The 14,480-nt window shown below is 37.3% G+C and overlaps 2 protein-coding genes across 2 annotated transcripts in view; one reads left to right on the plus strand and one right to left on the minus strand.

The window, feature by feature from the left end:
- Nucleotides 1-14,480, plus strand: part of LOC120329268 (mitogen-activated protein kinase kinase kinase kinase 3-like) — a 362,445-nt gene that overhangs the window by 282,424 nt on the left and 65,541 nt on the right. The gene's annotated exons all lie outside the window — the stretch shown is intronic.
- The window catches only part of LOC120330499 (titin-like), a 281,688-nt gene that overhangs the window by 47,978 nt on the left and 219,230 nt on the right, over nucleotides 1-14,480 (minus strand). Inside the window, exons 296-329 of the mRNA XM_078118750.1 lie at nucleotides 13,995-14,356; nucleotides 13,571-13,833; nucleotides 13,221-13,402; nucleotides 12,894-13,137; nucleotides 12,677-12,800; nucleotides 12,443-12,597; nucleotides 12,105-12,369; nucleotides 11,612-11,822; nucleotides 11,109-11,498; nucleotides 10,775-11,007; nucleotides 10,298-10,603; nucleotides 9,697-10,090; nucleotides 9,341-9,616; nucleotides 8,898-9,189; nucleotides 8,361-8,661; nucleotides 8,004-8,177; nucleotides 7,423-7,853; nucleotides 6,910-7,197; nucleotides 6,524-6,827; nucleotides 6,299-6,412; nucleotides 6,085-6,202; nucleotides 5,335-5,854; nucleotides 5,017-5,159; nucleotides 4,497-4,708; nucleotides 4,038-4,340; nucleotides 3,558-3,866; nucleotides 3,148-3,364; nucleotides 2,464-3,067; nucleotides 2,157-2,299; nucleotides 1,786-2,077; nucleotides 1,424-1,623; nucleotides 988-1,235; nucleotides 685-820; nucleotides 81-460 (exon numbers count right to left, since the gene is read on the minus strand). Of these exons, the coding sequence (XP_077974876.1) occupies nucleotides 81-460; nucleotides 685-820; nucleotides 988-1,235; nucleotides 1,424-1,623; nucleotides 1,786-2,077; nucleotides 2,157-2,299; nucleotides 2,464-3,067; nucleotides 3,148-3,364; nucleotides 3,558-3,866; nucleotides 4,038-4,340; nucleotides 4,497-4,708; nucleotides 5,017-5,159; nucleotides 5,335-5,854; nucleotides 6,085-6,202; nucleotides 6,299-6,412; nucleotides 6,524-6,827; nucleotides 6,910-7,197; nucleotides 7,423-7,853; nucleotides 8,004-8,177; nucleotides 8,361-8,661; nucleotides 8,898-9,189; nucleotides 9,341-9,616; nucleotides 9,697-10,090; nucleotides 10,298-10,603; nucleotides 10,775-11,007; nucleotides 11,109-11,498; nucleotides 11,612-11,822; nucleotides 12,105-12,369; nucleotides 12,443-12,597; nucleotides 12,677-12,800; nucleotides 12,894-13,137; nucleotides 13,221-13,402; nucleotides 13,571-13,833; nucleotides 13,995-14,356 (9,134 nt within the window). The remainder of the gene's footprint in view (nucleotides 1-80; nucleotides 461-684; nucleotides 821-987; nucleotides 1,236-1,423; nucleotides 1,624-1,785; nucleotides 2,078-2,156; nucleotides 2,300-2,463; nucleotides 3,068-3,147; nucleotides 3,365-3,557; nucleotides 3,867-4,037; nucleotides 4,341-4,496; nucleotides 4,709-5,016; nucleotides 5,160-5,334; nucleotides 5,855-6,084; nucleotides 6,203-6,298; nucleotides 6,413-6,523; nucleotides 6,828-6,909; nucleotides 7,198-7,422; nucleotides 7,854-8,003; nucleotides 8,178-8,360; nucleotides 8,662-8,897; nucleotides 9,190-9,340; nucleotides 9,617-9,696; nucleotides 10,091-10,297; nucleotides 10,604-10,774; nucleotides 11,008-11,108; nucleotides 11,499-11,611; nucleotides 11,823-12,104; nucleotides 12,370-12,442; nucleotides 12,598-12,676; nucleotides 12,801-12,893; nucleotides 13,138-13,220; nucleotides 13,403-13,570; nucleotides 13,834-13,994; nucleotides 14,357-14,480) is intronic.

Raw genomic sequence — 14,480 nt, forward strand, 5'->3', positions numbered from 1 at the left:
GATATGGTGTGCAATAAAAAAAGCAAGCAAAAAAGACTAACACTTTTGATTTATTTTATTATGTTCCACAGTGTACTTACTTTGAATGGGTATTCAGCCAGAATTGGTTCAGATTCCAAAGGTTTCCCAATTCCAAATCTGTTTTCTGCTCTGATTCTGAATTGATATTCAGTTCCAGTTATCAACCTTGATACCTTCAAAGTGGTTCTAGCAGTTGAGCCAGAAAGTAATTTCCAATCGGCACTTCCCGATGTTTCGCGCATGTCTACAATGTAGTTGTTGACTGCACTGCCTCCATCAGCAAGTGGAGGACGCCATGAAATTGTCATAGAATCGGCAGTGACTTTACTGAATTCTACTGGTCCAACCGGTGCTGCTGGATGGTCAAGTATTTTGACGATTACTGGTACTTTTTTGCTTCCAACCGAATTTTCAAGAAGAAGCTGGTAGTTTCCTCCATCTGCAACATTTGAGTGGAAATATAATTTAAAAATATATTAAGGAAAATTATGCAGTTACCGATGTAAAGGTAAAGGTCACTTGAGATCTAATATTGGCCTATTGAAGATTTTAATCATATGGAGTTAGTGTGTGCTATCTTTGAAGAATCATATGCTCTATATTCCCTACTATATTATATTTGAAACATGTCCGAACAATTCTTATCAATTTAAATTTTTTCACCTTCAAGAGTTGCATTTTTTATCGTCAGCTGGGCAGAATTGTCAATGGTTTCATAATTGATTCGACTTGTTATATTTACTACTTCATTGTCTTTTGTCCAACTGATGCTTGGAAAGGGTTTGCCTTTTACAGGAATCTGAAGAGACATTTTATTTAGATGTTTTATTGATATGTACTCACACCTTTACGAGAAATTAGATATAAGCAAGAAACTGCTTAGAACAATTTATTTATAGTGCTTATATTTGTACCCATGATTCAGAATTTCGAGAGGGCTTCAAAGAAGAAATTCAGAAAACTTACATCAACAACAATATTATTTCCAGCTCTTCCCTCAACAATTTTTTGACTCATTCCTGACAAATCCACGTCAGGAGGAGAAGTTTGATCTTTCACAAGAACATATCCAGACAAGTCAGTATATTGACTAATACCAGATTCATTTCTAGCTGAGATACGGAAAGTATATTGTTGGTTTTCAGTCAGACCAGTTACTACGGTGCTGAAAACGGAGGACTTCAATGGTGGGTGTTGTGTCCATTTGTCAGAACCTGTAACACAAACAGAGTATCATTTAATCAGATAGATTCGGCGACCAAATTACTTAAACATCTTTTTCGCCCTAATGCTGGTAGAATCATATGCAAATAATGCAAGAATGCCACAGCAAGAGTGTAATATAAGTCTATGTTGAATATGCAATCATAATATTTTGATACAAATAAACAAGTTGACAAACCTCTAATTTGATATTCCAACATGTAATCAAGAATTTCACTTCCTCCATCATATTCTGGTTTAGTCCATTGTAATTTAACGCTCTCCTTTGTAATATCAACACATTTCAGTGATCCAGGGCTACCCGGCTCTTCTGAAGCTTTAATAGGATCTCGCATTGTAGCTGGAACGCCGATGCCGTACTCATTTTCAGCAAGTACTCTGTTGGAATAAGAAATACAAATCAGAGATTTTCCCAAGAGAATACAGTATGCAGTTATTTTCTAGCTCCGCACATACATTATACACATCACGTGACAAGCACTCACTCTGATTTACTTGTTTATTTACCAGTATATAAGTTAATCTAGTAAAGTGACTTACCGGAACACATAGCTGCAACCTTCCATTAGTTTGGTAAATTTGTAGGTTGTTCTCTGACATGATGTTTCAACTGTTGACCAAGCCTTCTTAGTTGCTTCTCGTCGTTCCAATATATAATTTGTAACATTGCTTCCACCATCTATTTCTGGTGGTTTCCATGACACTGTTACAGAGTTCTTAGTGACATTAGTCGCAACTAGATCAGTGGGTGGTCCAGGACTGTCAAGCACTTTGACATTTACTGAAACAGTGTTTGTTCCACTGTCGTTGCTCAATGCGAGTGAGTATCGACCTGAAACATGTCATAAATAATTTTTAAAGTTTGATGAAATTAAACTTCTAAATTACATACACAACGCTGTGATTCATACCTGTATCATCACGATTAGCATTTTCAATTATCAGAGTGGTCATAGTTCCAGTGGAATCAATTATTGCCCGTTCTCGCAAACCATTGTTGGTTCTGCTCCAAGATACACTTGGTGATGGTCTGCCAGATATTGGCACAGAGAACCTACAATGAAAATTGTTTACATACATAAGATTGAATATTATGTGAGAGACAAAAAAAATTTGTCATTTTGCCAAGTCTGACATGTCACAGCATATTACAAAGCGACGTCATTTAAAATTCAATATTTGTTTCAAAATGAGAAGTGTTGATGATATAATTCTCACCTTATAGAACCACCAGCTCGAACTGTCAATGACCTAGGAAGTTCTGCATCTGGATGTAGTCCAGGAGCTTCCTGTCGGTCAACTGGTGAAATTACAGACGGACAAATAGAGGGTTCAGATGGTCCAAAAACATTGTGTGCTTTAACCCTAAATCTGTATTTTTTCTCATTAGCTAAACCACCAACAGTGTACGTGGTTGTGCGCAAGTCAGCCTTGCCAACTGCTTGGCTCCATTGCAGCTCAGCATCATCTTGCTCAATGCCTGCTGGTCTAGAATCTTCAGCATATTCAACAGAGTATCCAACAATGTCAGCGCCTCCATCATACATAGGCCTAGTCCAGTGAAGTGTCACAGAAGCTCTTGTGGTGTCAATAATTCTTGGTAATCCAGGCGCTTCTGGAGGATATACCGGATCTTTAAGCAATACAAATCCAGAAGATTCACTGACTGCTCCAACTCCAGCTCTGTTTTCAGCATAAACTCTGAACTCTTGTTCAGAACTTTCTTTAAGGTTGGACACTCTTAGACGATTGTCAGATACCAAGTTTTTGTTTACTCTCAGCCAGCGAGAGGAATTCTTTTCACGCCTCTCAACAATGTATCCTGGAAAATAAGGAAAAAGATATTGTACATAACACTTCTTATTGCTCAACATACTAAATAAAAGTTGTATTGAAATATACCTGAAATATCGGCACCCCCATCAGACGATGGTCTTTCCCATGTAAGGGTACAGCTGGTTCCCATGACAGTGCCAATCTCAGGCACGCCTGGAGCACTAGGTACATCATATGGATCAACAGCTCTTACAGGTTCTGATTCTGCTTGCTCTCCCAAGCCATGTTTATTTTCAGCCCTTACTCTGAAGATGTATTCATTGCCACGTAGAAGTCCAGTTACCTGAAATAGCAAGATGTGATATGAGGAAAATATCAAAGTTAAAAAAAACTTGAACTGAAATAACCAAAAATACATCAAGGACCAGGTGTTAGGAAACCATTTAAGGAATTCATAATTAAATTTCAGCTTCTTTTTGCAGCGGTATGCTAGATGGATTATATTTGGTAGCTTATAGTGCACTAAAAACTCTTACCTTATGGTGATTTGTTTCTAAGAAATCAGCAACCTTGGTCCATGTCAACCTTGAAGTTTCTCGTTTTTCAATTGAATATCCAGTAATTCTGGATCCACCATCAAGTCTTGGAGGTTGCCAAGCGAGCATGCACTTTTCTGATGTGACACCAGAAACAAGAAGCTGTTGGCATGGTCCTGGAGTGTCCTGAATGCGCACATTGATGGCAACTGCTCGTTCACCGGCAGCATTTTTCACTCTGATTGTATAAGTTCCACTGTCCTCTCTGCTGCTGTTTTTCTTGGTTATGCTCGTTGTTTTATCAGCAACCTGAACAGAGTTAGTATCAAAGAAATTAGTGTAATAGCACAAAATTTTGCTATCACAAAGACCCATGATAATTCCCACTTTTCTTTTTATGCATAGCCATGCTAATTACTAATTTCCCATGTAGAATTATTAGTCTACTACACAGTCAAAAAAAAGAATCATCAAACTTACATTTATAGTAAGATCTGATCTTGGTGCCAATTCTTTGTTATTCCTAAGCCATGTAACAACAGGGGTTGGTTTTCCACTGATGTGAGCTTCAAGTGTGAATGGTTCACCAGCTCTCACATTTACAACATCCCGATAAATTGCATCCACATCTACTTTAGCTGGTTCAACCTCATCCCTGGCAGTTACTGGTCCAGTAGATAAAGAGGGTTCACTGGTACTACCAGCTGCATTTACAGCTATAACGCGGAATTCATATACATTTCCTTCAATTAGACCATCAATTTCAAAGTGTGTATCAATAACCTGAATGATAGCATAAGTAATGATAGTTAATATCAATAAGTACTAAACTATAATAAATATGATTAAGAAAATTGGCACATCTTACAATGTTTCTTATAATACCATATTCTTATACACAAAAATAAGCAACTTCATAAGCTAGTGAATGTCCTTTACCTTATTGAAATTACATTTCATCCATCTTTCATCAGGCAAAGCTTTCTTTTCAATGATATATCCAGTAATTCTACTTCCTCCATCATATTCTGGTTTCAGCCATTGTATTTCAACACTCGTACGATTTACTCTAACAGTCTCAACATTTCTTGGTGGTTCAATCGCATCTCTTGCAACTATGGCTTCGGAAATCCTGCTGTACTTTCCAGTACCTACAATATTTTTGATGAATAAACATTGATCTATAAATAGCAATCACAAAAATTAAAATATCTACATTATTGTATTTGCTGTCCGTAACATGGATCAACTTTATCATATAGTCATCAGGCTAATATTATGCAAAATAGTACTGAGGTACAAGAGCTTAAATTCTAAGAAGGTATGATTGCCACTTTAATATCATAAGTTTGATTACCAGAGAACCCTTTATAGTATACTGTAACCGCTGAGCAATTTCTTCAACTCGTATAACCCTAAGATAATAATAATATAACCACTAATCAGACGGCTTGGTTACCTGCCAAATTTTCTGCGTACACTCTGAATTCGTATGAAAGCCCTTGGGACACATTATTGTATTTGAAAGAAGCGTCACGAACTGGATAGCTGTTTGCTTTCACCCACAGGATTGAATTACGATCTTTGCATTCAATGTGATAACTAAAATGAAAAACGAATATTTAAAAACGTATAAAAAGGTATAGGTATAAAAAAACAGGTCAAAAATGCATAATCATGATATAATAAATATCCTTAGTGAATAATGGAATTTAGTCCTTTATTGTATACATCACTATATAGATATAACATATATGTGAAGTACACAGTGCCTTACCCAACTATAGGCGATCCTCCATCAGACTCTGGTGCTTCCCATTTTAAAACTATGTAGTCCTTAGATACTGTTGTTGCTTGTGGTGTTCCAGGTGCCCCTGGTACTGTGAAAGGATGACATGCTGTCACAGGTTCAGACTCGAGTGGATCAGAAATTCCAAATTTATTCACAGCACGAATTCTGAATATGTAATCTTGTCCAGTTGTGAGTCGAGTTACTTTCTGTGATGTTCGGACCACAAAGCTGGATACTTCCAACCAACCCAAATTAGCATCAAGTTTATCGACTGTGTAATGTGTGATGGGGGTTCCACCATCTTCTTCAGGAGGTGACCAGGAAATAGTGATAGATTCTGCAGTGATTTCATTGAATTTCACTGGACCTAATGGTGCTGATGGTTTATCCATTACCACTAGCTTCAAGGTAGCCATCTGTGATCCGGCAGAATTTCTTGCATGTAATTCATAAGAGCCACCATCGTCACGAGTGAGATTAGTGATATGAAGCTTGGCTACAGAGTCTGAAATTCATGTGAGGAAAAAATATTAAATAAAACATTAATGCCCTTTTATACTGAAGTACGCAAGCCTTTACAAACTAGAAGGGACAATTCATTAGGCATTTCAAAGTTGATCAATTATTACTTATATAATAATAACCCTGAACGAACTACGGTATTACTTTAATCAGCAATGTCCAAACTATACACTACTTTAAATTATGACAAGTCTCAAAATTCTTTCAACGCACCTGAAATAACAGAGTTGATTCTGCTGGTTTCTCTGAGCGGTTCACCCTTCCTATGAAACATTGCTGTAGGTTGCGGCTTGCCAGAGAACGGTATGAAAACATCAACGTTAGTGCCAACCTGTAGCATAAATAAAACAATTAACCTTAAGTGATCGGCTGCCAATATAAATAGAACTGACAGCTGCAAATTGATTAAATGCAGACAGACACTTGCCTTCTGAGATAGAGTATTATTAAAGAACTGGCTCATGTCAATGGTTGGCGAGATAACAACCTCCTTGATAGTAACTGCACCAGATTCACGAGCATCAGATACACCGGTCTCATTCTGAAATATGCATAAGGTTAAGAAGTTGAAGATAGTGATACATAAAATTAAAGTAGGTCTAAAATAATGTAAATCGATTAAAGGTAAGCAAGGAGCAATTACTCAACCAACCTGAGCAGGAACACGGAAAACGTAATCTTTCCCTGTGGTCAGCTTATCAATAACTTGTTGCAAATTCTTAGTTGTGGCAGCGACAGTCCATGCATCTTGGCTACCTTTGAGCATGTACTCAACAATATAGCCAGTGATTTGTGTTCCACCATCATGCTCGGGTCTGGTCCATTCCACAGTTGCACTGGTGTCCAAGATATTCTTCACTTCAATTTTCTCTGGTGTACTTGGGGCCTCAGAAATCTTTAGTGCATGTTTTGTTTCACAAGGTACTCCCAATCCATGCTCGTTTTCAGCGATTACTCTATAAAATATGATGATGTTAAGTTATAGGATTGCAGTAAAAATATGAAAACATACGTTTATTTAATGTTGTATACCCTTACCTAAAGAAATAGGATTCTCCTTCCTCAAGTCCAGTTACTTTGAATGAGGTTCTCGAGATCGTTGAGCCGGCGGATTGCCAAGCTCTGCGAGTTGAAACTCTTTTTTCAATAAGATAGTTGCTGACAACAGAACCTCCATCATTTTCCGGGGCATCCCATGTTAATGTGACATGTTCAAGTGTCAATTCTTTGACCTTTAAGCTTCCTACTGGACCTGGAGTATCAAGCACCTTTACCGTGATAGAAACTGCCTTGGTTCCAAATGAATTCTCAAGTGTTAGAATGTATCTGAAAGGGAATGGTGTAGAATCATTAATGTTCAATAAAATCCCTAGGTCAAAGGGGCATTAATCAGCATAGAATGATGCATTTTCTGCATTTACAGGTTATAACAATTTTTTGTATAATATAGTACTTGATAATAGAGAATTTTTAGAATTGGATAATAAACAAAATTTATCTGGCTTTATTTGGCTTGGAATCGACGCCGTCTGATAGGGATCCCTAATTTACCTTCCAGCGTCATCTCTTGTGCATTCATTGATGAGCAAAAGTGTTGAGAAATCATCTGTATCAATCATTGCCATTGGGTTAATTTCACCCTTTTCTTTGGACCATTTCGCTGTTGGTGTTGGTCGTCCACGAATGACACAGAACATACGAATAGAAGCACCAGCACGAACAGTGATGTATTGCCCCATCTGTGGTTCGAGTTCAATTTCTGGAGGAATCTGGATTTCCTTGGGTTGATATGCTTGTTGGAGTTCGCTTGGTTCACCCATTCCAGCAGAGTTGATAGCTCGGACTCTGATTCTATAGTCTTTGCCTGCATATAAGCCAGTTATTGCATACTTTGTATCTGGTACACCTTGACTTGGGGTGCAAACAATCCAATCCTCATCTTTAGACGATTCATGGAGTATTTCCACAGCATATCCTGTGATCTAAAAAAGGAAATAATTGTTGAATTGATAATGAAAGTAAACAATCATGAATACATGCATGTCAAAAAGATTGCACTCTTCTGGCCCCGAATGGGGCCTCGTGCTACCAATCAAGTATTTCACATGTATAGCATGAAATAAAATTCTTACTTTGCTTCCACCATCATAAGTTGGAGCTCCCCATTCTACAGTGATTGATGTCTGAGTAGTATCAACAACTTTTGGTGTTCTTGGATGCCCTGGCGGATAGACTGGGTCTTGGATAGTGATGGAGTCTGAGCAAGGACCAGGTTTGCCTACTCCTTCAGAATTTTCAGCAGAAACCTAATAAGAGATAAAAATAAGAACAATGAACTTCAGATCGACATACTAGTGAAAGAAATCCAAATTGTGATTATTTCTGAATTCATTGTTAAACAGCATTTTCAGTATTGCTCGGTATTGGGTAGGTACATAACATTTTGCTATGGCAATGATGATATTAGATGAACATTCTATATCACATACCTGGAACTCGTATTGCTGTCCTTCTTGTAGACCTGTTATTTTAAACCTTGCCTCAGGAATTTGACGAAGGGTTACTTTTGTCCACTTCGCACCAAGTTTTTCGCGCTTTTCAAGAACATAATTTATTACTTCAGAGCCACCATCATTTTCTGGTCGATCCCAAGTAAGAATCAAACCAGTTCTGGTAACGTTGGTGGGGATTGGTTTTCCAGGTGCACCAGGTACTGTGAATGGATTCTTGGTAACAATTGGTTGAGATTCAATTGCATCACCAACACCAAACTTGTTTTCAGCACGAATTCTGTTATAAAATATTAATTTTTGGTGACTATAGAAACAAATCCAGAAAAAAATATTGCAGGTATCGAAAAAAAAAACATACATAAAATAGGCATTCAGTTGAATTGAGAATTAGGAAGTACAATTACGGTAGTTCTTGTGATGAGTACAGTATATATTATTGTTCTTGAGATTTAAAAAAGTCTGATCATGATGAGCCTATGAAAGGATAGTTTCAAACGTAAAAAAGTATTCTACCTGAAAATGTATTCATGATCTTTTATCAGATTTCCAATCTTAATATATCGAGTAGGAACATTAGATGACACTTGTGTCCAAGATACACGGCTAGTTTCTCTTTTTTCTACAACATAATTAGTGATTTCACTTCCACCATCTTCTGCTGGTGAATCCCAGGTCAAAGTGCATTTGTTGGCAGTGATATCTTCGGCAGAAAGATTTCGAACTGGTCCAGGAATATCCAAGACTTTTACTTGAACAGTCAACGATCTCTCACCAGCATCATTGGTAACATACAATGTGTATTGACCTGAAATACAACAAATTATTAGATCAAAATACACACTGAAATGGATAGTTTGATATGCACATTTGTTTACATGATAGTTTCAAAAAATGAGAACACACCGAATAATTTGTTTTGAAATTTGTTGACATGCTAAAGTTAACCATTCACGTACCAGTATCTTTTCTTGTACTGCCTGTTATATCAACCGAAGTATGTGTTGGAGTATGACCAATCTTCACTCGGGGTGACACATCAAGATCTCTGTTATTCTTAGTCCAGCGAACTGCAGGTGGCGGTTTTCCATAAATACGGGCATCAAATTTAATTGCATCTCCAGCTTTTACTACTAGAGTATCACGCAATTTAGAATCATAATCAATAGATGGTGGTTCCAACTCATCTCTGCAAATAACTGGACTTGTCGGTTCAGAAGGTTGAGAAATGGTACCTGAGAAATAACGATAATGAATATTTTATTATCCTTGCTAATTTTTTATTTTTATTTTTTTAAAGTAGACAAAAACTTACCGATTGCATTCTTAGCTATAACTCGAAACTGGTATTTTGAGTTTTCAGTCAGACCATCAATTTTGAAGTATGTGTCAACCACATTACTGTAGTTGCATTTAAACCATTTGTCTGATGGTAATTCACATTTTTCAATATTGTATCCAACCAGTGTACTTCCTCCATCATATTCTGGCTTTTTCCATTCAATTGTAACATATTTTCGTCCAACTTGAAGAACTTCTGGTTGCGATGGGGCATCCACAGGGTCGCGACACACAACAGATTCAGATATTTTGCTAGGCTCTCCAATACCAGCAGCATTTTCAGCATAGACTCTGAATTCATATTCCAGTCCGTGCTCAAGACCACTTGCTTTATATTCAGTGCCAGCGATCACAATCTTGTTGGTTGCCTGGAATGTATAAAATCATGTTGTGTAAGTTCTACAAATATTCTTTGAAAAAAACTTTGCATTTCACAATGCATACACAGTTTTTCAACGGTCAATGAATATAACCACATCAAAGGATGTGTTGTGTGTTTGGATAGAACTCCCTTCAATTTAGGTAATATTTATAAGTTCTACTCGAAAACGTTTCTAAAAAATGAATCCTCTTACCCTCCACAATATTGAGTTTTTGTCCTTGTGTTCCATTTGATATCCAGTTATTGGAGATCCACCATCTGTTGTAGGCTCAGTCCATTTCACGGTCACAGAATCTTTTGTCGCTCGAACAATTTGAGGAAGTCCCGGAGGTCCTGGTTCTGAGTAAGCATGTTTTGCAACAACTATATCAGAAACAAGAGCTGGTCCAACACCAAAGCGATTTTCAGCCCTGATTTTGAAAACGTATTCAGTTCCTTTGACTAGTTTGGGAGCTTTGATTGTTGTGCGAGCACAAGCAGCTGATACTGTAGTCCAGACCTGACAAAACGATAAATTTTGAAGTTAATAGAGCGCTGTAAGGCGTTTTGTGTATGATATGACATATATGTGAAATTGGGTAAAATGTCTCGGTTTATTCACCAATGATTGAGTTGGTGAATTCTGTTAAATATTATAAAACCAATAGCTATACAGGCAGCAAAGTCATACCGTGCTCGTCGCTTCTCTCTTTTCCACTATATAACTAGAAATAGCACATCCACCAGTTTCAGTGGGCGCTTCCCATGATAGTTGTACAGACTCCGCTGAGACAGAGTCAAACTGAACAGGGCCAGTAGGAGCTCCAGGTTTATCGTAGACAACTATTTGAACCGGTACAGTCGCTTTCGCCAATGTGTTTGTGGCAATCACTTCATAGTCACCTGCATCTTCAACATTGCAATCTGTTGTAAACAAAATAGAATAAGAATATTAGCTCCAGAAATAAATAACATATATACATAACCTATCAATTCAAATTTTAGTTTTAGTTTGTGCCACTTACCCTTCAAAGTCAAGGTTGAGTAATTGTCATCATTTTCAATGTTAACTCTGCTGGTTTGCTTTACTTCTTGGCCATTTCTCATCCATACTACTTCAGGTACAGGTTTTCCTCGCAAAACGACTTTTGCCTTCAGATCTGTGCCTTTCTTAGCATAGAAGCAGAGAGCAGGCAGTCCATTGGTCTCAATTTCAGCGGGTTCAACTTCATCTTTAGCAGTTACTGCCTGGAACAATTCTCTTGATTCTCCAACTCCGTTTTCATTGATAGCTTTCACACGGAAATAGTAAGAATGACCTTCAGTCAGTCGGCCAACAGTTCCAGTCAACTGCTTAACTTGTGGTGCTAATTTCCACTCATCTGTGCCCTTTTCTTTGTATTCAATAAGATATCCTGAAAGATTTTCATTTAAATTAAAGATGTGTGAAAATTCCCCAGAATGCTTGTTCGCAAAGTCTAATATTTAGTTTGAAAAAACTATCAAGAATTCAGACCACAAATCGCACCTGTGATTTTGCTTCCGCCATCAGAATCTGGCTTAGTCCAAGCAAGAGTAACACTTCGAGCAGTTGTTTGTGTGACTTCCAATCTGCCTGGTCCACTTGGTACTTCAGAAGCCTTGATAGCGCCTGATGTTTCACATGGTGCGCCAATGCCATATTCATTTTCAGCCATTACTCTGAAGTAATAACTCAATCCTTCTTCAAGATTAGGTACCTGATGTAAAGGCAATATATAGATATATTACGAAAACAGTAGATACAGGAATATTAACACATTAACCAACTCAAAATTTGTATAGTCTTAATGTGTGCTTATATGTACTTTATATGTGTATACTCTTTATATCCAGAAAAAGGATAGCAAACGAAGTAAAGCAAAGTATGATATATCCGTGGATTTTTATGGATAAACAGCATGGAAGTTGGACATAAAAATAAACGTATATGTGCTTTATATGTGTATATTTGCACATGCAGAAAATGAAAAAACAGTTACCTTGAATGAATTTCTAACACAATTGATTGTGACAGTCGACCATGCTTTCTTAGTAGTTTCTTTTTTTTCAACAACATATCCCACAATGATGCTTCCGCCATCATTCTCAGGAGGTTCCCATGTCAATGTCACAGATTCTTTTGTAACATCTTTCGCTTTTACATTTTGTGGAGCAGAAGGACTGTCGAGAACAACTACAGACACTGTAGCAGTCTTCGAACCAGCGCTGTTCTCAAGAGTAAGAGAGTACTTTCCAGCATGGTTTCTGCAATAAATTCAATATTTTAATGTAAGATAAATAGAAATGAAATATAGTTGCTGTATAAGCAATTTTGTACCTTGTAGCATTTTCAATCAGCATCAATGTAGTGCTGTCTGTGGTATCGACATGAGCTTGCATCGGAAGATTTGTTTCATCCTTCCTCCAAGTGACAGTGGGTGCAGGACTTCCACGGTATGTGGCAAAAAGTCTGATGGAGTTTCCAGCTTTAACCTGAAACAAAAGTAAAAACAAGATGCTGAAGAAGTTCATTAATTGAGAATAATGATAAAAATTTGATTTGAGCAGCTACCTTGAGTGCCTGTCTGAGACTTGCATCAATGTCCATGTCTGGCGGTAGTAGAACATCTTTCACTGCTACTTTTCCAGGCACCATTGCAGATTCGCCGATGCCAGCTCTATTGGTGGCAGATACCCTGAAGCAACAATCCGCAATATATTAGAATTTTAGTATATTATAAATGCAGCTTTGAATGAAATTTTGGTAAATAAAAACACATTTTAACAACCTGAACATATATTCAGCATTCTCTGACAATCCACCAATGGTGAATTCATGATCTTTAAACCCTACTGGCATGACACATTTAGTCCAGACATCATCATCAGTTAGCCGTTCTTGACCTGGTTTCAGTTTGACATATTCTACATGATATCCCGTGATATCTTCACCACCATCATAGGTTGGCTTTTTCCAGCCAAGTGTGACACTTGTTCGTGTGGTATCAGTTGCAGCTGTTCCAGCAGGAGGACCTAAAAAAAAATGTTTAACCATTAATCAAATGAGTAAATGTAGAATGTTAGCAGATCTATCAATTAAATAACCAAGTACAAACCTGGTGCATATATTGGGTCTACAATTGTAATATAAGTAGATGGTTCCGAAGGTTCTCCTTGTCCGGCGGCATTTTCAGCCAAGACTCTGAATTCAACTTCTGTTCCTTCATTCAATCCTGTGACTCTGAATCTTGTCTCAGTGATGTTCTTTCGAGTTGCACGAATCCATCTAGTACCTTTCCTGTTTGAGAAAAATATTAAATAAAATAATAACTACCAATGACAGTGATATAATTTGCTTTACAAAGTTTTAAAGTTATTTGCAAAACAATAAGTAAAAGTATTGATTCTAATAGTAACCCCCAAAGATGGTATAGATTCTCACTTAATATGCATGTATATGCTATACCTATCACGTTTCTGAAGCACGTAGTTGGTTATTTCAGATCCTCCATCACTCTTTGGTCTTTCCCAAGTTACAATGCAAGAATCTTTTGTTATGTTAGAGGCATCAGGCTGTCCTGGTTTTCCTGGAGCAGAGAATTGATTCTCAGCAGTGAATGGTTCCGATTCCCTTGGTTCTCCCTGGCCATATTTGTTCACAGCCATTACACGGATAACATATTCATTATGCTCAATCAAATTTGATGCTTTGAGACTATTTCCTTCGACCTGAGAAGAGAAACAGTACAATGTTAAACTATAAAACATAAAATTAGGATACCAATATAAGGCCGACCATCTTTACCAGTTCATGTGTAAAGATGATTAATTGAATACAATAAAATATTTTTCACCAAAAGAACCAGAATATTTCCTTCAGATTTGCTTACATTGCTATCAACAAGTGTCCAAGTGAGTCTGCTTGTTTCCCGTTTTTCCACAACATAATGAGTGACCATAGCACCACCATTATCAGATGGAGCAGTCCAAGAAAGTTTAGCACGTCCAGCAGATATATCAGACACAGTGACAGAGTCAGGTGGACCTGGACTATCAAGGACCTTTACGCTAACACTCAAGCTTCTAGAGCCAGTGATATTTTTGAGGTTGATAGTGTATTGTCCAGAATCGGTGCGTTTTGCATCCTTGATTTGAACCATGCTTAGCTTGTCAGTATTCACAATACTCAAAGCTGGTGTTTCTTCAACAGGTTTGCTATCTTTCTCCCACTTGATTTCAGGTTGTGGTTTACCTAAAACATTAATGACTCAAAATTATTTAGTACTATATCTGTTCCCCATTTTTTAGATCAATGCTCTTTAGATAGAAGCCTCTGCTTACACATAAACACAAAAAAACATGAATATGAAACTTAC

This window comes from Styela clava, chromosome 12 (assembly GCF_964204865.1).
Source record: "Styela clava chromosome 12, kaStyClav1.hap1.2, whole genome shotgun sequence".
Classification (NCBI taxonomy): Eukaryota; Metazoa; Chordata; class Ascidiacea; order Stolidobranchia; family Styelidae; genus Styela; species Styela clava.